This window comes from Mustela nigripes, chromosome 11 (genome assembly GCF_022355385.1).
Source record: "Mustela nigripes isolate SB6536 chromosome 11, MUSNIG.SB6536, whole genome shotgun sequence".
In the NCBI taxonomy this organism is placed as follows: domain Eukaryota; kingdom Metazoa; phylum Chordata; class Mammalia; order Carnivora; family Mustelidae; genus Mustela; species Mustela nigripes.
Genome location: NC_081567.1, coordinates 30,449,267 through 30,474,320, shown reverse-complemented (window position 1 = coordinate 30,474,320; position 25,054 = coordinate 30,449,267). Strand labels below are relative to the sequence as shown.

General features: G+C 51.1%; 1 protein-coding gene across 9 annotated transcripts in view; it reads left to right on the top strand.

The window, feature by feature from the left end:
• Positions 1-25,054, top strand: part of CLEC16A (C-type lectin domain containing 16A) — a 215,145-nt gene that overhangs the window by 66,458 nt on the left and 123,633 nt on the right. For all 9 annotated transcript variants that reach the window (XR_009407029.1, XR_009407030.1, XR_009407031.1 and 6 more), the window contains 3 exons: positions 3,478-3,610; positions 7,623-7,723; positions 21,863-21,985. Coding sequence is in view for 6 of the 9 variants with exons in the window: in XM_059415313.1 (XP_059271296.1) it covers positions 3,478-3,610; positions 7,623-7,723; positions 21,863-21,985 (357 nt within the window). In the remaining 3 variants the exon portion in view is untranslated. The remainder of the gene's footprint in view (positions 1-3,477; positions 3,611-7,622; positions 7,724-21,862; positions 21,986-25,054) is intronic.

The window sequence follows — 25,054 nt, the reverse complement described above, 5'->3', positions numbered from 1 at the left end:
TACCCGGAGCAGCTCTGCTCCCATCTGTGGTAGCGTGCTACGGGAAATTGTCATTCAAAATTAATAGGCCACTCCTTAACTAAGTTTGATGAGCACTAGACTGGATTATCTTTAACTGCCGTCTGCTCCAGAATTCTGAGTGTTCAGGGAGATTAAAAAATTAAAAAGGAATAATCACATCACCGCAGCTGCATTCTCTAGGCTGAGGCACTAGGGCTTGGCCCTGGGACCTTGGGGAGTCCTTGAAGCTGAGTTCCTGCCTTGTCAGCCAGGCTGGGAGGGAGGGGAGCCTGCAGCTGGGCAGGAGGTGTGTCAGAGGTCCCAGGGTGGAAGCCAGAGACTGGCACCATCGTCCTGCTTGGTAGCCTTCAGATGTTTTCAGTGGCACGCTCTGTCGGTAAACACAAACAATCAAATAAATGTCATTTACGCAGGCATCTCCCCAATATAGATGCATTTATTGTAAATTACACATATTTGTATTGCTGTACCAAGGTCAGATACATCGCAAAACAAAACAGATGGTTAAAAGATGAGGATAATTAAAAATAAGAGAGGTGCTGCCCTGTGAATCATCTCCTCTCCCCGCAGAGAGGTCCCAGTCGTGGGGAGGCAGCTGGAGGAGGTTGGTAGGGGTAAAGGTGCAGGCGCAGGAAGGAACAATCATTCTCAGACAGCGTCTGCACCCCGCTGCCGCGGCCATGCTGTGCAGACTGCTGTTGACTCAGTAGCTCCCTGTGAATTGACTCACTCGGTTTTTTTCCCCTTAAATTTCACCTTCTCCTAAGCAGTGAGGTCTGCAGAAGAACAGGTTTTCCATGCAGTCTGACTCTTTTTAAGGCACACTGGAATAAACACAGAACAACACACACAGAACCTTTGTCCCCATTGCCCTTGAAAATCCTGGGTCAGCCCCCACCTGTGGGATGGCCCCGTGGGAGGCTCCCGTCCACCCTGGGAGGAAGGGGCTGGTGGTCTGGGCCCATGTGGATGGGTGGGGGGTGTGCTCCTCCGTGCTGGAGGACAGGTGCAGGCACACAGCCCTACCTTGCAGAGCTCCCCAGGGTGGTGGGCATGCGTTGCCTTAGGGTGGATGGGGTGGAGCCCTGGGCTACCCACTACGTGTCATAGCAGCCGTGTATCACGGCTGGCCCTGTCTGATGCTGGAGCTTCCCGTGCTGGGCTCGCCCAGCCATCTGTCTGTCCATCCCGGTGGTAAGCACTTGCTGCATATGGGGTGCTGGACTCGGCACTGGAGTTCCAGTGGTGAGCAGAACAGAGAAGGCGGCTCCTCTTAAGAAACCCCCATTCGAGTGGGGGAAGGCAGGCAGCAAATAAGCAAGCCATAAATAGAAAATAGGAAATCCTGGCAGTTATAAATGCTATAAAGTAAAATCGATATAAGAGGGGGAAGGGACAGGTGCGCTTGGGTGGCTCAGTGGGTTAAGCCTCTGCCTTCAGCTCAGGTCATCCCCAGGGTCTTGGGATGGAGCCCTGCATCAGGCTCTCTGCTCAGCAGGGAGCCTGTTTCCCCCACCCCACCCCCTGCCTGCTTCTCTGCCTACTTGTGATCTCAGTCTGTCAAATAAATAAATAAAATCTTAAAAAAAAAAAAAAAAAGAGGGGGAAGGGAAAGATTCAGCCAGAAGAATTTCCAATAATTTATGTAGCTACTCCCTCCAGGAGGCAGAGTATAACTCCCTGCTCCTTAAGGGGTGCTGTGCTTAATGACTTGCTCCCACAGAGTGTGCCGGGAGAGAGGGGGGAAAGTCACTTTCCAGTGGAGAAATCTGGCTGGCATTCGCTTGGCCCAGTGGCACAGACTTACCATTGGCGGTGATCGGGCTGTGTCACTGGCCCGCATACTTGCTACATCGGGCCGCGAAGAGCACTTCCCGGTGTGGGCTTCCTCCCAGAAACCTCTACCCCAGTCTGTTGATCTGAAAACATCAGACAGACTCAGATAGAAGAACATTCTGCAGACTACCCGACCAGTTCTCTTGGCTCGACCCCTAAGGTCACCAGAAGCAGGGGAGTCAAAACCTGTCCCAGCCAAGAGGAGCTTAAAGGGGACATGACGACTAGATGTAACATGGTCCCTGGGTTGGGATCCTGGAACAGAACATGGACAGTGGGGAAAAACTAAGGAACTATAAATAAAATCTGCATTTTTAATCAAAATTTAAGGAGGTAAACACCGGTGCAGAGGGAGTCTGAGAGGACATCTCTGGGGTAGTGGCATTTGAGGCTTGAAGGGTGTCCTTGAGTCAGGCCAGGGTCGGAGAGACCCAGGGTGAAAGCATTCCGGGCAGAGGAAGCAGCTGTGTAAAGATCCTGGGGCAGAAATAAGCTTGGGCCCATCAGAGAGCACGGAGGAAGCTCAGCACAGGTGGAGAGGGGTGTTGGGGAGGAGGCCAGGCAGGGAGGTCAGAGGTGGAGAGGGACCGGGTTCCACAACAGGCCGCCTCGACACCGTGGAGGGCATGTGGATTTCATCCTCCGTGCGATGGGAAGGCAGTGGGGAATTCTGAACAGAAGGGCGGCATGGGCTCATTTCTACTTAAAATCACTCGGGTCTGTGTGCAGAGCGAAACTAGAAGGTAAGGGGAGGCAGAGCCAGCTGGGAGGCCTTTACCGGAGTCCAGGGAAGAGCATAGATGGCAGGGGTCCACCAGAGTCCTGGGCGTCGTCGCATCCCTCCAGATACAAGTGCAGCTTTGCACTCAGCATCCTTTTCCCTACGTCTGTCTCCTGAAGATGAGGGCAATGACCTGAACTCCGGGTTCCGAGAACTAGCTAATTGAAGGTCTGCACCTGCACGTCAAAGAACTCTGACAGGGACCCCTTAGAGCCAGGAGCGAACCATCTCTCATTCACCTGTGTTGGTTCATACCTTACCTCCTGAAAACTAAAAACGTACACCAGTCTTATGTCGGTTGCTCCACGTGGCCCTTATTTAATTGGGAGAAATACAGTGAGCTCCCTGACCTCCCTCTGCCTTCTGGAGGTTGTCAGTCAAAAAGGAAAACAAAAGGCTTCAGCCATGTCAAAGCCTTCGCTAGAGTGTAAACAGTTTCAGAATCTTCTCCGTGAACTTGGTTATGCTTTCTTAACCGCATGTTATTTTTTGTCTCTGCTGCCTCCACTCCTTTGGGAAGGAAGTGTGATGTCAATAAGTACAATAAGTGCCTTAAGAAAACATATTTGAAATAAAATAAATTACTGCAATTTGCACTTTTTTATTAAAATCAGGGCCCCGTTTCTTGGCACTGGCAAGACAAAAGGAAGAGAGGTTCTGGCCTCTGTCTGATTTCTCCCCAGCTTGTTGCTGATGCCCGGTCCCTGCTGGCCAGTGCTTGCTGGACACGCTAGGAGCAGTCCACTCGGGCTCGGGCTCTGGCTCTGGGATGACTGTGTCTGTAAATCTAGGGCTGTGAGGCTGTCCGGGCTCATCCCCGTCTCTGTATTTGCTTCCAGAGATAGAGATGGTGATCATGGAACGTGGCAAGCTCCCGGAGCTGGCGGCCGGCACCTCCGTGCAGGAACAAAACACCACGGACGAGGAAAAGAGCGCCGCCGCCACGGGCTTGGAGAGCGCGCAGTGGAGCAGGTGCCGCGGGCGGGCCCAGTCCTCCTGCACTCACGCTGGTGCCATGGGGAGCACGGGGTGGGGGGCAGCCCGGAGACCAGCCTGCCAGTCAGGGTGGGGGGTGCTGCTCTGTCGCTGGGATGAGGAGGTGGGCTGAGCGGTGCTGGGGGGTGTGGTGCTCACCAGGGGTAACCAGGGGCCTCTTCCCACCACCCAGATGGCCTCTTCGGCCTCTTAGCAAACTTGTCCTGCTTCCTGCCTTTCCTTGCTTCTCCAGCCCCTCTCGAGAGGCCACAGGGACAGAGCTGGCACTCAACTCTGTCATGCTCACCCCCAGAAGGGCAAGACGGAGACGTGGTGCCACCTCCCCCAAGCCCTTCGGTGGTGGGCCCTGTCCTAAAGAGTGTGGGCCGCCTCGCAGCCTTGTACCGGCTGCCCCCGGCAGTGCTCTGCTGCTCCCAGGAAGGATCCCCTTGGGGCCTGTCTGATTCACTCACTGCCACATTCCCCCGCCGGCCGGAGCCCCTGCCTTCTTCTTGGCTTGGCTTAGCCTGCGCGATTTCGTGCTGCTGACCGCCTTCGGCTTTTTGCCCGAGTGTTCATTTCACTGATGGCCTGCTGCAGCTACACCCTCTTCAGCCTTCGAGATGCCACGTTTCCTGGAAACTGGCAGCACCAGCCCTTCTTCCAGACTGGGACTGGGTGGCAGGCTGCTTCCAAAGTGTGCAGGGAACTGCCAGGAGGATTTTTTTCATTTCAGAGTTATTTCCTTGCCAAGCGGCCCCACTGCAGAGACCCCTGTGGTAGCCTTATCCCACTGCAGTGTGAATACACACAGGGCAGCGGGGTTCCGCTGTGAGCCTACCAGCGTTCACTTCCTGAACCCTCAGGGTGGAGGGGCTGGAACACATACATGCCCCCTCCCATTTCTTAGTCGAGCTCCAAGAGTTGAAGCCCACCCGTCTTTGCCTCCACCGCTCTTTGCTTGGCAGCTGTTTTAGTTATCTAACACTCAGGACTAATTTCTATCAGATGCACAAGGGAGCCGCTTCTCGTTGGGTTTAAATTAAAAAACACCAGAGTGTGGTGTGGGCTATCTGTTGTTGGAACTTACAAAGACTCTTTTGATTTAGCTTGGCAGCAAAAAACACAACTCCTGACGCCCTGAAAAGTCAGGAAATCATTCTAAACACAGAAAGGGAGGGTAAGACAACCTTCAGTTGCTTGGCACAGCATTAGCGAGGATATGAATAATTGGAAAAACCACCAATGACTAGTAGTGGGGGGTGTATCAGCAAATGGGGGGCGTCTGCTTACTAGAATAGGAGCTGCTACTTTTAAGTGAAAACTGTCAGGGGTGTTGGGTTTCTTAGGATCTAATAAATGGAAACAGAACACATATTTTATGTAGTGTGTAGTCATAGCTTTGTTAAAGGAAGAAGTATAACCATGTATTATTTAAAAAAGAAAAAAATGAACAGACAAAATGTTAGGTTTGAAGGTTGGGTTGAGACTTTTTTTTCCTGATTTTTTTTTTTTAGTAAAGAGAGAGGTTTTCTTAGAGTCTGTTGAAATTGTTTCTTTTTTTTTTTTTTTAAGATTTTATTTATTTATTTGATAGAGAGAGATCACAACTAGGAAGAGAGAGAGAGAGAGGGAAGCAGGCTCCCTGCTAAGCAGGGAGCCCGATGTGGGACTTGATCCCAGGACTCTGAGATCATGACCTGAGCTGAAGGCAGTGGCTTAACCCACTGAGCCACCCAGGCGCCCTGAAATTATTTCTTAACTTTCAGTGACTTTAACTGACATCTTCCACCGCATGGCTTATAAGGGAAGCCGATCCTTTTGCCTTGAGCTGGGCCCACACACAAGCTTATGGCCCTGGGACCCTTGAGCCAGGCCTCCCCTCAGCTCTGAGAGCAAATGCCGGCAGAGACTGGCCCAGGGCGAAAGCTGCCTTCTCCTCTGCGAAGGTGTTGAATTGTTGGTTGTTGGGAACAGTGCCACGGACTTCTCTCCTCCCAGTTCCAGGCCACGAGTGGGAAGGACAGCACTCTGGAGAAAGGAGAGGGCAGTGTGTTCTCCTTGACATGAAGTGGATCTTGACATTGGTCCGCTTGAAGAAACAGCATAGTACAAAGTGTTCTCCTACTCCTTGTGTGTCGTGGGCTGTATCTGCATTCACGGTTAAATATAGGCCTAAGAAACTGAAAAATGTCTAAAGCATTCCCGTCTTTAAAAAAGAATTATAAAAGCAACACACATGCAGAAAATATAAAAACATTTTGAAAAAAGCATAAAGAAGGGGAAAAGGTCTCCATGCTGCCAGTGTTCCAAGCAGCTGTCCCTCACATTCCAGTTACTTCCTGTCAGTCATTTCTCAGTGGGAATGGTACCCTCCTTGCCCCCAATACATACACCATACCGTGCCTGTCATGTGTCTTTTTTTTTTTTCCTGCCTCCTACCCAACCCCAGCCATCTTTTTCACTTTCCTGTACACTCAGTAAACGAAATGCCGACGGTTTCACACTACTTCGTCTCTTCGAAGATGTTGTGTCTGCTCAGCCCTCCGTCCGCTTCGGCATTTGGTAATCTGCATTGCTCTCGAATGAAAACACAATCCACATTCCGGGTGGCTGGTTACAAGAAAACGTTTTCTACTTCATCCTGCACTTGGGTTGGAAGTGGTATCGCCAGGCACTTAAAGAAACCCAGATCCCTACCTGGCAGAACTCTTCACGCATCCAAAAGGTGCCTGATCTGGGGCCCTGGAGGAAGAGCCCGGGGGTAAATGTCCCCTTTAAGGAAAGGCTCTTCCTTTAACTTCCCGGAGTCACCTGTTTATTTGCAACATTATGACAAGAACGTTTGCACTACTTTCTCTTTTGCATCTTTCATTTTAATATTCTGAGTCACTGGTATGTTCTTGAAATTCAGATTTTTTGAAAAGTGTAAGGGCGATGCAGTGAGTAGTCTCCCCCTTTCTTGGCCAAACCTCTTCACTCCCCCTCGACAGTGATGTTGATAGTGGCTTTGCGTCCTTCTGGGGGTTACGTGTGCCCTCAGTCATTCCTCAAGGTGCTCTGCTTTCTTGGCCTCAGCCTGGCCTCCAGAGCGGCAGCCGCAGGTGGTCACGGGCTCGGAGCCTCCTGCCAATGGGCCAGACCCGTGCATATTCTATTATCCTGGTGATGAAGAATCTTTTCCAGGCCAGGCCCTTAACCTGGAAAGGCAGCCTTTGGGGTGTGTGGTTTGTGATATCTGCAGCCACTCTCTCGATCTCTCCCACAAAGCATCAGAGGTGAACCCTCCCATCGATTCTTACCCGTCAGGGAAAGTCAGTCCAAGAAATTGCTGAACCAGGACCCGCCAAAGTGGGCTCCTGGAGAAGTGCCCTCGGAATGCTCGAAATAGAAATCTGGTCATAGTTCCCACGTGTCCTTCGTGCTGTGCCCCTGGCCCTGTGCCAGATGCCTTTCCTTCATCGTTTCGTGTTGAACCCCCACCGCTCCCCCAGAGTCCTTCCTGATGGGGAAATGGAGAGGTTTTAGGTAGCTAACCCAAGGGTTCGCAGCTCAGAAGAGGCAGAATTGGAATCCAGGCTCCAGGTCCCCCATTCTGAGATTGTTCGGGCTTGTCGGTGCCTTGTCTGCTGTTAGCCTACTATGCTGCCTGGTTCTCTTCATCCTCTTGTTTCGGTTCGAGGTGATGATGTGGTCTGTCTGTTCTCTGGCATGGGAGTGCCCCAAGAGCAGGGACTTTGCATCATTTACCTCGCAGTGTCTGGAACAGCTGGGCCATGGTTGTTGAGTGATTAAGTGGCCCGTTCCTCAGTTTCCCCTGGAGTTAGCTTCCCACGGGCAGAGCCTGTCCTCCATACCCGGTGCTGGACAGAGCCCTCGATGGACTCACTGCAGGCTGGGGGCAGAGCTGTCAAAGGCAAAGGCGGCCAGCACTCTGCGGGTAGGTGGGAGAGGAGAGCTGTTCGCCGTGCGTGCCAAGAAGCTCATGCACGCCCCACATCTTTTCCAGACCCTTCCTAGATATGGTGTACCATGCCCTGGACAGCCCGGATGACGACTACCATGCCCTGTTTGTTCTCTGCCTCCTCTACGCCATGTCTCATAACAAAGGTAAGCCCCCTCGCCTTGCCTGCCTTTGTGACACCCCTCTATGGCTCGCGGAACCAAAAGAGGAAACCACTTTCCTTGAGGAATGTCCTTTCTGGTTTTGGCAAACTCCCACAAAACTTCTCTTTGGCCTTGTTAGAATTTCTCAGGTGCTTTAGTAGAGACCAAAGCCATAGGAATTGGTTACTCAGGCAGCATGGGTGGGGTGGGGTGGGAGGGAAGGTCCAAGTGACTGTCTAACCCAGTATGACTACATTCACGCTGTGGTTTTCTTTCGACCCCTGACTTTTATGGCTGACTTACCTCCGACCTCTGTTCCTAACGTCAGAACTGAAATCAGTCAAATTGTAATCTTGGTTTTGCTATTTATAATAGCTGATGTTCAAGTTCTGGGTCGAGGGCTAAAATAGACTCTGGGCAGATTGGGTGGAAGCGCAGGTTTCCTTTCTGGAGAAAGGTGTGGTTCTCTGGCTTCCCCCGTGGAGGCGGAGTGGTCAGGACCAGAGACCTACAGAGCTGACAGACCTGGTGAAGATTCATTCCCTCACTTCCTCACTGGGGACAGCCGCTGGTGTATGCCTCCACCCGGCTTGACACGGGCACGTTCTGAAACCCCCACATCAGAAGTTGTTCAGAGAAGAAATCGAGAACATTCTTCCTGGCCACTGTCCAGAGCTAGCCTTGGCATGGATGAGACCCTGCAATGTTTTAGTACGTTTTTCATAAGCTAATTGGGAGGTAGGTGGAGGTGGGTTTTATTAGACAGCCTATGTCCAGAGACACTTAAAAGACACTTAGCATAATAAATAGTTGTTCTTAAATCACTAATCCTGATAAATAAGTGGGCCAGTGGCTAAAGAATATACCAGAAAAAAGCCTCGCCTCCCATCCCTGCCCTCCACTCCACTCCATTCTTTAAGGTGGTTCATCTTAGTATTCTCTTGTGTGTCTTTTTAAAGATAATCCATGCAGGGGCTCCCAGTCGGTTAAGTGTCCAACTCTTGGTTTTGGCTGAGGTCATGATCTTGGAGTCGTGAGATTGAGCCCCGAGTCAGGCTCTGTGCTCAGGTCTGCTTGGAATTCTCCCTCTCTCCCTCAACCCCCACCCCCCCACTCTGCTCTTGCCCCCCTCTCTCTAAAATAAATATATCAGTCTATTTTTTTTAATATTTTATTTATTTATTTGACAGACAGAGATCACAAGTAGGCAGAGAGGCAGGCAGAGAGAGAGAGAGAGGAAAGCAGGCTCCCCGCTGAGCAGAGAGCCTGATTCAGGGCTCGATCTCAGGATCCTGAGATCATGACCTGAGCCAAAGGCAGAGGCTTTAACCCACTGAGCCACCCAGGCTCCCCAAATACATCAGTCTTAAAAACAAAGAAAGATATCCATGGAAACCCAAGTATGAGTATATATGATTTTATTTCTACAACTGTCCCTACTTAAACATGAATAGAGGTATCCCTTATTGTCTGTTCCTATCCTGTTTTTCTCACATCATCATGTATCTGCACATTATTTCTCATCCCCAGAGAACTGCCTTGTTCTTTTTTTTTTTTTTTTTTTTTTTAAGATTTTACTTGAGAGAGCGCGAACAAGCAGGGGAAAGGGCAGAAGGAGAGATAGAGAGGGAGTCTCAAGCAGATGCTGCACTGAGCATGGAACCCAGCACGGGGCTCGATCTCATGACCCTGAGATCATGACCTGAGCCAAAATCAAGAGTCAGATGCTCAACTGACTGAGCCCCCCAGGAGCTCCTGCCTTGTTCTTTTTAATCCTTTGTCTGTGCATCATTTATTCTGGCATCATCCCCTTGTTGAATGGCCCTGAAACTCTTTCGAGGCTTTTCCCACTGTGGTTAGGATCCTCCGTGATGGCTCTTCTCATGTTAAGTCATTGTGCTACATACAGCTCCGTAGTCCTGGCTTAAGACCTCTAAAAGGAGCCCAGTGGGCTCTGAATCCTGCTGATGTTTTCCTCCAGTCTCCTTCCCCGCCATGGCTTCTATAATCCCCTCTAGCCCCTGGCCTGGTGCATGTCAAAACTAGACAAAACTAGATGAGACTGACCTGTGCCCAGCCAGGGATCGCCCACCACTCCCCTGGCCCCTGACTTCTGTCTCTCTGCTGGGTGCCTACTGGAGACTCCCACCCAGGTGTCTCAAGACCACCTCGAAACACTGTGCTCATCCCCCTTCAGTATACCCCGACCGCATCACATTTCCTGCCATTTCTGCTTCAGTTGAAATTGCCAGCCAAGGTTGAAACTGCCCTGACCTTTAGTTCCTTCCCTCCTTTGATCCCAGCATTTAGTCATCGGGTTTTGTCAGTTCTCCCTCTTCAGCTTGTCTGATCAGCAGAACTTAACTGAGTGCAACTGGGTACCCGGTCCTAAGCTAGATGCTGGAGCTGAGAACCGGAGGCATGAGAGCAGGAGAGATCCGGGCAGAGCAGTCCAGTGGCCGTTATCCCAGCCTCTCAGGGGGTCAAATGTGTGGCCATGTCATAATCTATCCTCCATAGCACTGCCTGGTGGTCCTCTGGAAGGCTGTGTTGACCATGTTCCTCCTCTGTTCAGAAGCCCTCCGTGCCTTCTTCTCTCCCTTAAGCCCTACCCTCCTCTGCCTATCTTGAGTGTCCAGATGGCACCCCCCGTGCCAACTTGATCTGTTCGTCCGACTTCCCTTCACAGACCCTTGGCTCTGGGTTCACATTCTTACCTAGGGACAGAACTCTTTCACAGAAACTTGGGGATGCTGTTGTGGTACTCCCTGAACTCTTTAAAGTTCTTCCGGTTAGAAGCAACAGAGAGTACTTCTCATTAACTTAAATAAAAGGGAAAGTTTACAGGAAGGCCCCTGGGGCAGCTCCCAGGATCTGACAAGTTGCTGAAAAGCTGAGGGAAGGGCAGGAACCAACCAGCTCCGGGGACTTCCCTCAAGGCAGATCACGATTTGGCCCCAGCGGACACCGGGCTAGGAGTCTGCCTCTGTTCAGGTTTCAAATTCTGGTTGTTCCAACTCAGTGGTGTGTCTGACTCTGGAACATGCATTTATGGCTGGGGGTCAAGGGTCACATAGCGCAGACTTGGCCTAAGGGGCCTCAGCCCTGAGTCCGGGACTATTCCCAAAGAGAGGAGCTTCCTTGGAATCCTGGCAGCCACCGCAGTCAGTGCCAACATGCCTACCTGGTCCGGGCTAGTCTTCTACCTTCTTGTATTCACTTGCGTTTCCTCCTGCCACTTTCCTTTCCCCAAGGTCACGACCTCTTGATCTTTTGCTTGCCTGTCAAGGGTCTGCTCAGAAGTCACCTTCTCCAGGAAGTGTTTTCTGATCCCTTCAGGTGATACTCACTTTGGGTTGGTACCATCTAATGTGGCGGGCACGTTTCATACCTTGCCAGATTTGATTTGCTTAGACTTTTGTTAAAAATGTTTGCATTTATGTTCAAGAGTGGTACTGGTTTATGGACTTGTAATTCTCTAGTTCTATTTGCTTTCAGAGTTATGCTTGCCTTGTGGAATAAATTGTAAGGTATTTCCTACTCCTGGATGATAGGGAGTTTTTATACAGTCAGTATTATTTCTTACTTAAATATTTGGTAGAATTCACCAATGAATCCATCTGGGCCTAGAGTTTTCTCTGAGGGAAGGTTACTAACTACTCGGATGCTTTTTTTTTTTTTTTTTTTAAGATTTTATTTATTTGACAGACAGAGATCACAAATAGGCAGAGAGAGAGGAGGAAGCAGGCTCCCTGCTGTGCAGAGAGCTCGAAGTGGGGCTCCATCCTAGGACCTTGGGATCATGACCTGAGCCGAAGGCAGAGGCTTAACTCACCCAGGTGCCCCAATTACTCAGATTCTTAAATAGATATAAGGTTGATGAAGTTTTATCTATTTTTTAAAAGACTTTATTTATTTATTTGACAGGGATCACAAGTAGGCAGAGAGGCAGGCAGAGAGAGAGAAGGAAGCAGGCTCCCCACTGAGCAGACAGCCCGATGCGGGGCTTGATCTCAGGACCCTGGAATCATGACCTGAGCCGAAAGTGGATGCTTTAACCCACTGAGCCACCCACGCGCCCCTAACTTTTATCTATTTTTGTGTGAGGTTTGATAGCTTGTGTCTTTCAAGGAATTTGTCATCACATCTAAATTATCAAATTTATTGGTATAAGTTTGTTCATTATATTCCTTTATTATCATTTTAATGTGTGTAGGGTCTGTAGGGATGTCCCCATTCTATCTCATGGTATTGATTGTCTAAGTATTCGTTTGCTTTTTCAGTTTGGCTGGAGATTTAACAATTTCTTATTTTGCTCATACTCAAAGAATTATCTTTTGGTTTCATTGATTTTTGTCTATTTTTTTTAGTTTTATATTTTATTTCTGTCCTTTATTGCATACCTTCAGCTGCTTATTTCAGATTTGATCCACTCTTCTTTTTGTAGTTATTAAAATGGAAGCTGAGATCATTGATTTTTTTAAGTAATTAGTTTATTTTTTTTTAAATTAATGCGTAGTGACACTAACCTTTTTGTGTGTGTAGTTGTATGAACTTCAGCCCAGGTATGGGTTTGGTCAGAACCAGCATGATCAGGAGACATTATAGTAGTTCCATCAACCAAAGATTCCCTAGTGCTGGGGGTGCCTGGGTGGCTCAGGTGGTTAAGCATCCAGCTCTTGGTTGCAGCTCAGGGCCATGGGATGGAGCCCCGAGTTGGGCTCTGTGCTTCCAGTGGCGTCTGCTTGGGTTTCTCCCTCTCCCTCTACCCCCACCGCCCTCACTTGCTTGCTTCATCTCTCAAATAAGTAAAGAAAAAAAAATTTTTTTTTAAGAATTTATTTATTTGAGAGAGAGTGAGAGAAGGAGAGAGATCACAAGCAGGGGGAGCAGCAGAGGGAGACGGGGAAGCAGGCTCCCTGCTGTACAGAGAGCCTGATGCGGGACTCGATCCCAGGACCCTGGGATCATGACCTGAGCCGAAGGTAGAGGCTTAACCCACTGAGCTACCCAGGCACCCCAGTAAAAGAAAATCTTAAAAAACAATTCCCTTGTGCTGTAATTCCTTTTCAGTCTGTCATATGGTCCTTCCCGTACCACTCACTGATTTTTTTAAACTTTTCCTCTTTTGTGATAAGAGTTTGACATTATACATCTAAGCATTGCTTTTTGGTGCATGCAATACAATTTGATATACGTGGCTTTATTTTTATTCAGTTTAAAATATTTTATCATCTCCCTTTGATTTAGTCTTGTCTGTTGTATCGTCTGTGCAATTTCTCTTATGTTTCTCTTATGTCTCTCTTATGTTTCTTTTAATTGATTTTTCTCCTGTTTGGCTTTTGGACTCTGTCCTGGGTCACGGTTAAGTTACTTGGAATCAGTTTGATCCTTTCGAGGCTTGCAAGCTTTGCTGGTGCTGGTCCAGAGCGGCCTTTGGTCTCAGGCTCACTTGGCTCCACTCCTGAGGCAGTCCCTTTCTGAGGATTCTACTTGAAGGGCCATGGGTGGGTGGTCTTTCCATGCTGGCTGCTGGGAACAGGAACCCTTCTCAGCCTGTGTGAGCCTGGGATTGTTCCTGAAGGTCATTGCCTTCCCTCTCATGCATACACAGAGCAGGACTTAGCTAACGCCTCAAAGGACCCCTCTGTAGCTCTCTCTACAGCCCCCTTCTTTCCGGTCCTCCCCCTCTCCGGTCTTCCTCCTCTCAGTTATAGTCGCTCAGCCCATCTGACCTCCAAACTCTGCCTTCTCATCTCAGAGAGACAGTGGCCTTTGTTGATGGTTTCTCTCTCTGCCGAGACCTGGAGGCTCTTCCCGGCCTGTGAACTAAAGCGGTCCCTGCTCCCACTGCCCTCCGTTTCTTCTCTCAGTCAGCACCCCGCTGTGCTGCTTGCTGCCCTGCCCAGTGTGTCATGATCGTCACTGGATGTATTTTGCCTAGTTTTCTGTATTTGCCTAGTTTTCTAATTGCTTGACTCAGGAGGCTACATCCCATCCGTCTTGGCTGAGGCCCATGCTGACTGAAAAAGTTTTATCGTGACTAATCAATATGCAATAAACTGTGCACATTGAAAAGTGTACACGTTGATCAGTTTTGGCATTTGTGTACACCGCTGAAACCACCACTACAATCAGGACAGAGTACATATCCATCACCCCAAACACTTCCTCCTGCCCCTTTGTCACCCCTCCTCCCTATCTGCTCTCACCCCTCTTCCCAAACAACCCTGGGCTGCTCCCTGTCACTGTAGACTCATTTACTCTTTCTAGAATTTTATGTAAATAAAATTAGGTACTATGTACTCTTTTTTTTCTTTTTGTATGGCTTTTTCCAATGTTTGTAATTATCTTGAGATTCATGATGTCCTGTCAGTGGTTCATTTCTTCTTACTGTCGAAAGCAGTCCACCCTGTGAATGTACCACAATTTCGTTTATCCATTCATCTGTTAATGGGCATTTGGCTTATTTCCAGTTCTTAAGCATAGACTACTTGGAACACTTATGTACAAGTCTTTTATGGACATATATTTCCTTTTTTATTGGGTAAATACCAAGGAATAGGATGGCTGAATCATCTGATAACTGTCAATTTGTTTGTTTTCAAGAAAAACTCCAAGGGATTCGCGGGTGGTTTGGTCACTAGAGCCTCTGACTCTTGATCTCAGGTCTTGATCTCTGTGTTGGGAGTTTGAGTTCTGCATTGGGTGTGGAGCCTCCTTTATTTAAGAAAAAAAAAAAGAAGAAGAAGGAAGGGAGGGAACTGCCAATTTTTTTTCTGAAGTAGTTGTATAATTTATATCCCATCAGCAGTCTGTGAATGTTCTGGTGTCTTCATGTCTCTGCCAGTGCTTGTCTGGCCATCTTCTCAATGTTAGCCATTCTAACAGACATGTAGTAGTGTCCTACTGTGATTTTACTTTGCATTTTCCTAATGACTAATGATACTGACTTGCTTTCTGTATGCCTTATTGGCCATTCTGCATGTTCTCTTTGAGGGGGGAGTATTACTGTAAATCCTTTGCCCATTTTTCATGGATGGTTCATTTTCTTATTGTTGAGTTTTGCAAGTTTTTTTTTCTTTATATGTTCTGGATACAAATCCTTTATCATTTGAGTATTGCAAAGATTTCCTCCCAGTCTGTGGTTTGTCTTTGCATTTGTTGAGAATATCTTTTGAAAAGCAGACATTTGGAGGCACCTGGGTGGCTCAGTGGGTTAAAGCCTCTGCCTTCGGCTCAGGTCATGATCCCTGGGTCCTGGGATTGAGCCCTGCATCCGGCTCTCTGCTCCGCGGGGAGTCTGCTTCCCTCTCTCTCTTCCTGCCTTTCTGCCTACTTGTGATCTCTCTCTCTGTGTCAAGTAAATAAATAAAATCTTAAAAAAAAAATTTTTTTTTAAATTTCCATGGGATTCCTGTGACACTTTTTATAGCTCTTTTTCTCTCCATTTTTTCTCTCCTGTCCTGGATTGCCCAGTGTCTAGAGGCAGAGACCATGTGTCTCCCGATGGACCCCTGCAGTACCCAGCTCAGCTCCTGGGCCCCGGCCAGCGCTCAGCCAGTGTGTGGACTGGTCACCTCTCAGGCGTGTGGCAGTTCCTCTGGCCACCCTTTATGGTGGCCTGTGCTTGGGGCCTCAGCTGGGAAGGTCCTGCTTTGCAGGAAACAGTGCCAGGCTCGAGAGGGCCAAAGGGCACGTGAGTGAATTCTTTGTCGTTCTGGTGGCTGGTTTTCCTGGGTACCCAGGAGGGAAGTCCTTGCACACCGCAGCTCCTTCATCCAGGGCTGTGTCCCAGAGGGACCAGCCTCCTGAGGTCCTGCGGGGCGAGCCTTCCTTTCTTTCTTGCGGTTGGCCCCCTCCCCCTCCTCTTCCTTCTCTTCCTCCTCGACATCTAAGGCGGTTTCTTCTTGAAAGAGTGGAAGTGTCTAATTGAGGGAATTTAATTCCTTCTTCCATTTCGCGCTAGTGCTGCTCATTTATTTACTCACTCAACCTTCTAGCAGAGATTTCTAGAAGCCTCACTTATTTGATGCCAGGCACTGTGGTTAATGTTGAGAACCCAGTGGTGAACCAGACTCACATTTTCAGGGAGGTGAGCGTGGCTGCTGTGGAGGGAGCACGGCGAGAGGGGTGGAAGGTGAAGGCAGCATGGCAGGCGAGCGGGGGTACACGGCGGGGACGCGTGGCGGTCAGGAGCTTTGATGGTATTCTGACACAGCGGGAGCTCTGAAGGTTGTTCAGGCAGGAAAGCATTGTGCAATCTGCGTGGCTTCCGTGTTTACCTTCTTTTGAAAGTGACTGCTTTGTCTGAAATCGCCTTTGGTTCCAGAAGACTGCGTCAATCATGAAGAATTTGTGCTTGAAGTTTCTCAGTTATTCATGTGGGTCCCGCTGCGTGCCAGGCAGCGCGCTCAGCCCAGGGGCCGTGAACTCCAGCCCACTGAGGTTGGGATCGCGGTCCGCTCGTTGGGTGGGTGGGCGGTGTGTGATGGTGGGCAGGCTGTGCTCTGAGAGGTGGGCAGGTTGGCGCCCGTGGGCAGAGAACGGGTGGGCGGTGACGGTGAACTGCTGCGTCAGGGATGCTGAAGGTCGGTGCAGCCGGGAGCCTACTGGACCCATCTGTGTCCCTTGGACAGGGTGCGCCTTGGTTCTGCCAGAAGACAGGCAAGATGGAAAGATAGGGGCGGGTATGGGCAGTGTTGAGGTGGCGAAACCAAAGGGCTTTCTTGTCATCCGAAAGGTATGTGCTGTACACTTACCGAATGCGAGGCACTGCCGTGGCTGCTGGAACAAGCCTCCATCAAGTGTACAAGGAAACGAGACAAAACCGGGTCATGGGCTGGTGGGGTGTGGGGGTGACTAGCTGGCAGCTGGGGACGCTGCCTTGAAGAATGCCATCAGAGCAGGGGTCTGAAGGGTGAGAAGGAGTCCCCTTTGCCAAGATCTGGGGCATGAGTGCTCCAGGCGAAGGGAACAGCATGTGCGAAAGCCATGAGGTGGGAGGGGACTCACTGGTTTGAGGAGCAGACAGCAGGCCAAGCAAAGTGAGGCATTGACCAGGTGATCTGCCCAGATCTCAAGGGGCCTTGAAGGCCATGGAAAGGAATTTAGATTTTATTCCAAGTGCAGTGAGAAACCCTAAAGGGCTTGTTTGTTTGTTTTAAGATTTATTTATTTGTTTGAGAGAGAGCAGTGGGAAAGGGCAGAGGGAGAGAGAAAATCTCAAGCAGACTTCCCGCTCAGCATGGAGCCAGACACGGGGCTTGATCCTAGGACCCTGAGATCATGACCTGAGCTGTAATCAAAAGCTGGGTGCTTAACCGGTTGAGCCATCCTGGCACCCCGGAAACCTGGCGCCCCAAAACCCGGAGACTGAAGTATTTTTAAGTAGAAGAGTGATGTGGTCACAGGGGTATTTTTGAAGAAGCAGTCAGGCTGCTGGATGGACGTTCACGAAGGGGGTGAGGGAGAGAGTTGCAAATGGGAACGTGAGAGGCCCAGGAGGAAGCCGTTGCAGGAGTCCAGGCAAGGGATAATGTGGGTTGAATCAGCATGTTGGCCGTAGAGCCAGCGGAAGCTGGAAGCGTTCATGATTTGTTTTGGCCCTGGAGTCCAGACGAGCTGATGGGTTGGATGTGGCAATAGAGTGAAAGGGGACCCCTGGGCAACTGTGAGGGGCCATGTTCGGAGATGGGGAGACAAGGAGAGGAGTAGGCTGGGGGAGGGGAGCCCTGCTTGGTTCGGATGCGAAAAGGCACCGAGGGAGGAGTTTGGGTGTGGCTGGTGGTGCCATTTCCAGAACCAGCAAGCATGGGCCATGGAGCAGGTTTGGAGAGGAAGCTGGAGACTTCAGGTTTGCCTTCTGGGGGCCCCAGTGCCCGGGGGACCCCCAAAGGACAGTGCCTGGCATGGAGTCGCTATCTGATTTGGGCTCCAGTTGTCGCCTGTGGGCACAGGTCTGTACTTGGTGGGCGTCTTTTCTTATTCATGGTGGTTGGTCAGTTGGTGTTTTGGTCAGGCAGCAGGCAGTTAGCTGCCTTTAACCTTCAACCTCTCTTCCCCAGATCCGTACCCTGCAAGCAGGGCCCCTAATGAAATGGTCTCTTTCCGATAGATTTTTCATCATAAGACAATTTTAACATAAAAGCCATGTTAATAAAAACCAAATGTTAGCTCAGGCCTTCCAGTAAATCATAATAGATGAGATGCTGCACCGAAATGAAAATCCCACTGTGGAAAGGGTTGACCAGTTGGAGGAAGGCACTCGTTGTGATTCAATTGGGCCACATAATGAATTCTGGTTCATATCTGTAATAGCATATGCAGCCTTCTCTCCTTTGTCAAGTCTGCAGAGGCCTGGCTCAAGGGAGGGGGGTGAGTTCCGCAGCTTTCGTATTCTTAAAAGTTCCCCCACTCCACCCATCATCCTCTTGCCCCATCCATTTATCATTGTTTACCCAAGAGGAATCTCGGGCCTTTTGGGTTTTGTTTTGTTTTGCTGAGAAGTTACTGGAACACAGATGAGAGGTATGGGAAGGGTTGAAAGGTAATAGGATAAAAGGAGGCTTTTGCCATGCAGAGAGCTGGCAAACCACCATTTTGGATTTCGACTGACACATAATCAGAACTAGAAGTACATTGGAAATCAGCCCAACATCTGGTTAGCTTTCGAAATAGTTGGTCTATAGTTTTCCAGAGCTGGCCATGCTTGTGTGACTACAGCCAAGGAGACCTCGTGAGGTCAGAACAAAACACATTTTTTTTTTGCCCATCATTCACCTGGTGCCATTGTGGCCTCTTTAGCTGGTGTGGCTGTCTACGTCTTTTTATGTAGCTTTGGTCTGGGTCTTTTCTACTACTCTCTTGGGTGGGGGCTCCTGCTAAGGAGGCTGAATCCAGAAGTAGAAACTTAGAAGGGAAACTTAGGAACTGGTTCCTGACATCAGGGAGCCACACCCTTCCCTTCTATTTTGGATTCTTTGAATTCATTGGGAGTTCCACTCCCGCCTCCCCCTGAACCCTGTGATCACTGGGTGGAAGCGATGCAGAGGGAGACCCTTTCTGAGTCACTTGGACAGAGCAGGATCTGACCCCAGCGGGAAGGCATTGAGGAAGCATGTGGTCTGCTGGAAGTCGGAGAGTCCTAGTGCATCTTCCCAGGCCATGTGAAGTACATCTGGGTTTCTTTGGAATTTGTCTGTTGCTCAGCACTTAAGGGTTGAAGCAAATAAGACAATATGTTATCCACAGTGTTTATTTCAGTCAGAGGGAAATGGCTAGCAAAGAAACTCAATCAGGCTTGCAACAAAATTATGCCTTTCAGTGCCTAAAAACCTGTGTGTGTGTGTGTGTGTGTGTGTATGTGCACGTGGGCTGTTTCCCTGGTCACATGCATATTCTTGTCATATCGTGACATTGACCTTGTTCATTAACAAGGCCACTAACTTGTTTGGACCCAGAAGAACGCCTCGAGCTTTTGAATGGCTGCACAGGCCTTGAAAGCCGAGGGCTGGAATAGGATCATTCAGAGTAACAGAGGGGGTTTTCGAGGCTGCAGTGGGAGAGAGTTGGGGGGAGGCACTGAGGCATCTGGCCCAGGAGGAACTTTGGGGAAAGAACAGAGATGCTCAAAGGGTTTTTGTTTTTGTTTTTTAAACAAAGTTTTTCCATGTGTTGCATGGAGTTGACCCTGTTCTCTGTCTCCCTAGTGGCCGGTGGTCAAATCCACTTCACGTAGAATGCGTTGCAATACCAAGTTGGTTTTGGGGAGATAGAGCACCTTGAGGGGTTGGGGGGCAATGCAGACCATTCCAGAGTAGGCATAAGCACAGCCAGATCATGTCATGCCCTCCCAGGATCTTGGCAGGTAAGCCTTGCCCGTCCCTTTCCCCCAATGTCTGCCTCATCACTTCCTTCCAGAGCGCCCCATCCCTCACCCTCCCTAAACCCTACCACACTCCTTGCAGAAGTTCCTTGGGCAGCTCGAGGCAAATTCTCACCCATCCTTAGACTCCTACCCGAGCAGCTCATCCCTGAGTCAGCCCCCAAACAGCAGAGCGCCTGGAAGTTAGCTGGGTCCTGTCCACCTTTGGAATCCTTCTAATTGTGCTTCCAACTTGCTCTGTGACCTTGCAGATGTGACTTAGCATCTCTGGGCCCTGATTTCTGACTAGAGGAGGAGGTTGCACTGGAAGCCAGTTCTGTGAAGTTCTTCAAGGAAGTGTTTCTGTCCCTCGGGGTCCCCCTGTTCACAGAGAGTGGAGCCACTAGTTGAAGGTCAAGATAACCTTGGAGTGTTTTTCTTCCTGTTGAGAGATTTTGCCACAGATTTCCTCATTTTTGACAAAGTCTCCGGGAGTCGGGGCAGTCCTAGGAAAGGGACAAAATGTGGAAATTGAAGACGTGGTTCAAGTCTCAGTGTGTCCCGGTCGTGCTGACCACCGCCGCGTTCCTGAGGGAGCCAGAAGCTGGGCCCCTCCCACTGGCCTCATTGAGGGGGGATGAGAGATGGTCCCGCCGAGGAACAGTCTTTCCACAGAACCTCCAACTGACAGCTCCCAAAGGGCCAGAAACGGGAGGACAGAGAGATGTGAGGCTGGTGTTGACATCTCTGGGAAAAGACGCAGCCGCCGAAAAGATTCACTTGGTGTTCTTCTTGCCATTTAATAAACCAGGATGCTTCAGAGCAGGACATGGGAGCATCAAAATGGGATATAGAATCCACAAATTAAATTTTCGCTGCAATCGGATTTTTCGATGAAGCCACGCTGGAGAGGCGCGTGCTCAAGCTCAGCCCAAGCCCTCAGGCCGTCCCTCACCCGTGTCATCTCCTTGGCATGGCTCAGCCTTTGGTTCGGAGCTGGAAGGAATTCAATAAAGCAAGATATATTGTTATGGTTTATGACGTCAATGTGTGTGCGTAGGAGTCACTTAGGATCCAGACAGTCAGCCCTTCAATGCTCTCCTCCACTGTTTTGTCAAGGTTCTAAATGAAGCGTCATCTAGTACTCAAGGGGCCGTATTTCAAGAGTTCCGAGAAGTGCCACCTTCCCCCCTTTTGTAGAATAACAGGAAAAGACGTGCTTTCAGCACAAACAATCCATTCAGCTCTCCAACCTTGGATCCAGTGAAATGTTTGTTTCTGGGAGCGTATTTTTTCCAGAGCCACTTTAGAAGAGAGAGATAAGGGTTTGGGGGAACCCTCACCCCACACCTGGCCTGCCGAGGTAGCCCGCACAGGCCCTCCTGCCACCCTGGCCCCCAGGTTCTGCTTTAAGGGAGCCAACCCTGAGTTCACAGTCAGACCTGTGTGCACGCCCGTTCTCTTCTGCCCAGCCGCCCACCCCTGTCTCGGCTTTTGTCTTTGAAAGGCTCTTCGCCTTTACTGGCAGAAAAATGATTCCTTCGCCTCTTTAAGAGAGACCCGCACTATCGGCGTCTTTGTATTTGCTCCTTTCTGTTGCAGGATGTGGCCTGATGGCTTTTTGCCAGCGCTGCCCCTTGCCCAGTGCAGCACCTGCCCCTGCCTCTGCGTTCCTCGAGTGGCCGGCCCGGCTCCTTGAGTTGGCTGCCAAGATCTTGAGGTGCAGCTGTTGGGCATGACTGTAACTTCCTTTCCGTCTGGTCTGTTCCTCTCGGTCTGCGTTTCCCCCACCGTGGAATGCATCTGATCTGGGGGTGGCCCCTGGTGGCACACGGAGCTGGCATGGGACGGCCGGGCAGCCACCGTGCCGAAGTTCCTCCTTTAGTGTCCCTGTTCCGAGCCCCCCTTGTCACCATTTGGGGCCGGCACATCTTTCCCACCTCTGAAGTACACACCAGTCTCCCAATGGTCACAAAGATGGTCTTGGACCATGACAAGTAGTAGCCAGTCAGTCAAGTCTTTGGCTGAAACATCTTTTTCTTTTGTACAGTGACTGCCAGTGTTGCAGCAGTGCCGAGTCCCCATTTACAAATAGTGACAGAAAATGCATGTTTTAGTATGTGGGTTTAAGTTCCGCTCGCGGAGAAGTCTGCCGTAAGCAGGTTCGGGCAGCGCCGGTCATGGCGGAGATCCTGGAGCCAGACCTCGGCTTTCGGGATGAGCAGTGTCCTTGATGAGGGGACTCCACTGACAGCCTGCCCCTTTCTGCATTCCAGGCATGGATCCTGAAAAACTCGAGCAAATCCAGCTCCCGGTGCCCGGTGCAGCCGAGAAGACCACCTACAACCATCTCCTGGCCGAGAGACTCATCAGGATCATGAACAACGCGGCCCAGCCAGGTGCCTAGGGCGGGACTGCTCACGGGGGCAGTGGTGGGAGAGGGACCAGGCCCCCGTCCATGCACCAGGAGTCGTAGGTTCCAGACCCGGCCTTTCTGGGAATACAGGCTGGTCTCAGCCACTCCCTGGGCCGTGCCTACCCTGGGCCACCCATACCATCCTGTCCCGCCACATCTTGACCTCAGGGACTCCTCCTCTTTCCCTCGCCGTGAGTGTGTGCAGGACCCTGTCCTTCGTCTCCTTCCACACCTAGCCCTTCTTGGACCAGCGGTGCCCGTGTCCCCAGCCTTCCTCTCACGGTGGCTGAGGCCACATCTGAGCATGAACTAGGCTGAGAGCATGTGTGAGGGAAGGCTGGAAGGTTTGAATCAGGGGCTCTTGATAGTGCAAGACATGCACAGCGTCAAACACTTGTCAGCCCAGGTCTGAGGTTTGGGCTGAGGATCTGCAGCCGGGACAAGGGCTAGAAACAGATGGAATGAGCCGGTATGGCGTTTCTTCACTGGGGACAACTTTGCCCCCCCCCCACCCTGGGGGGACAATTGGCAACATCTGGAGACATTTTTGGTTGTCGCAGCTTGAGGAGGGTGTGCTCCTGGCATCTCGGGGCCAGGGATGCCGCTGAACATCCTTAGCTCACTGGATGGCCTCCAGTGACAGAGGATCACCTGACCCAAACGACAGCTATGCTGAGCTTGAAAGACCCTGACGGCAACGCCGGTTCTCTGTAGAGGCAGCGAGAGAGGCCATCATGGTGTGAGCGAGGGTATAGAAAGGGGCCTGACGGAGACATGGCCTCTTTGAGAGAGAACCACTGAGTTGCACAGTAGGAACGGTGTGGGGTTGGGCCCAGGTCAGTCTCAGGAGAAGGGCATGGGTGGGGGTTTTGGTTGAGGCCAGGACTTCAGAAGTCACAAGGAGTGGGCTCTGCCAGGCAGCCGGAAACCCAGTCTTTGGGGAGAGAGTACAGAGGCTTGGGGAACAGGGTCCATGGACAATGTTTATCGAGTACCTCCTGCCTGCCAGCCGCTGTGGGCAAATGATCAGGGTACAGGAGGTACAGGACAGTTATGGCTCCTGCCTTCCAGGAGTTGCAGCTGGGGGTGTGTGAAGTCCCAGGGGTCTGGGACTCCATGTGGAGATAGATGCCAGAGCTCACATTGTGGAACACACAGACATATGGGTGGTTCTGGAAGCCACAGCAGAGAAGAGAGGACTTCTGGGACCAAGCCCTGGGCCACTGCAAGTGTCCTCAGGTGGCATGGAAGGGGGAGCCAGCACAGGAGACTAAGCCAGGTCCCACATGGAGGAAGAAGGGGCAGCAAGAGAGACAGGTGTGGGCACCTGGTGGGGTCAGTTTTCTACTGAGAGGTCTAGCGCAGGGAGCAGAGCTCATCCCTGAGGATGGTGGCTGAGGGCTATTTGAGGACATGTGGCCCAGTGTGAGGAAAGGCAGTACCTGGCCTGAATGTTAGAGAGGAGCCTCCAGGGTGGGGAGGGACAGCCAGCCCCTTGATGGGGCCAGTTGGGCATGTCCACACCCAGCAGGAGCTTGCAAAGGTCTTGTTGGAAGATTACACTCCCCTTCCCTGGAGGCAGCAGCAGGGGGCTCGTGGCTGGGCCACTGGGGTTCTGCAGAGGGGCAAGCAGGAGTGAGAGCTCCAGGTGGGAGGCGGGTGGGCGCAGCACAGAAGCAGTGTTCATGCTGGGCTGAGGGGGCTTAGCTCCGTGGCTGAGACCAAGCAGCCTTTCCCTGCAAGTGATCCCCTTTCTCCTGCTTCCCACCTGACACACGAAGCAGGGAAGGGTGGGGAGGGAGGCGTGCGGTGGTACATCTGCCTTGAGTGTTTCCTAGTTTCCCATCCCAATCGCTGGGGTTTCCAGGACCTCAGGACTGTGGCCTGGAGACGTCTTCTTCTTCCACATTGAGACATCTCCCCAGCAGTGCGTTCAAAGACCCAGGGAGGAGTTTGCCTAAGAGCAGGTTGCCCACCTGTCAGGCAGCCCCAGATGCTTCTAGGAGCAATGCCTAATGTGGGTCTTGGCATTCAGAGCCCCTGAATGCCATTCACCCCCCAGGGTGAGACTTTGGACGCATCACTTCCCCTGCCCAAACTTTAGCCTTTAGAGCACCCATTGTAGTGGGTTTTCCCAGAGACTCCTGGAGGGAGGGTCTTCGACGTGCCCAGCACCGTGCCCGGCTCACAGTAGCACAGCAGGTGGGTTAGTCAGAGCGTGGCTGCCGGCGACAGAAACCCAACGTAGACGGGCTGAAACAATGCAACCAAACTGCTGACTTGTGCAACTTGGGAGTCTGTTGGAGCCTGGCTTAAGGCACAGCTGGACTCAGAAGCAGGAACAATGCTTTCGGGACTATTTTTGGGCTGCCCCGCTTTGTGTGTCAGCAGGATGACGGCCAGCAGCAGCCCCAGCCACCCCTTTCCCTACTGGGGTGCGGGCCTTGCCGCAGGAGGCAGACTCTGGGTGGTCTGGTGGGAAGGATGGGCTTGGACGAAAGGTGGGAAATGCAGGCAAGGGTGCAGAGGTGGCTCATGCGGACTATCGGGCTGGTGGTCCTGAGGCCCGCTCGTGGCCCCGGCACTGCAGAGGCGGCTCATGCGGACTATCGGGCTGGTGGTCCCGAGGCCCACTCGTGGCCCTGGCACTGTTCCTATCCTGCCCTCAGCCCAGCAGAAGGAGAGTTGGTTTTGCTCAGGGGTCCTGGAGCCTTGTGGAATTGAGCCTTCTTGGTTCTGACTGGCCCCTTTGTCTGTCTCCTCCCCAGTCACTGTGACCGGAGGAAATAGAGCACGCTGACCAGCCTGGGTGATGGGCCCCTCCCTGGGGCAGAGCAAAGGGACCGGCTCCACCCAAAGTGGGGTCGGTGAGTCTCCAAAGGAAAGAGAGGTGCTTGTTCCTAAAAAGGGGAGGGAACCCGGCCAAGGAATGCCACCGCAGATGGCCACTTTCCCAGCCTTCAGGAATAATTAGTAATCCTCCTCTTCCTGCCTCCCCTCCCCTGATAAAGGGAGTGCAGGGAAATATTCGGGGTGGGAGGTATGGATGGAA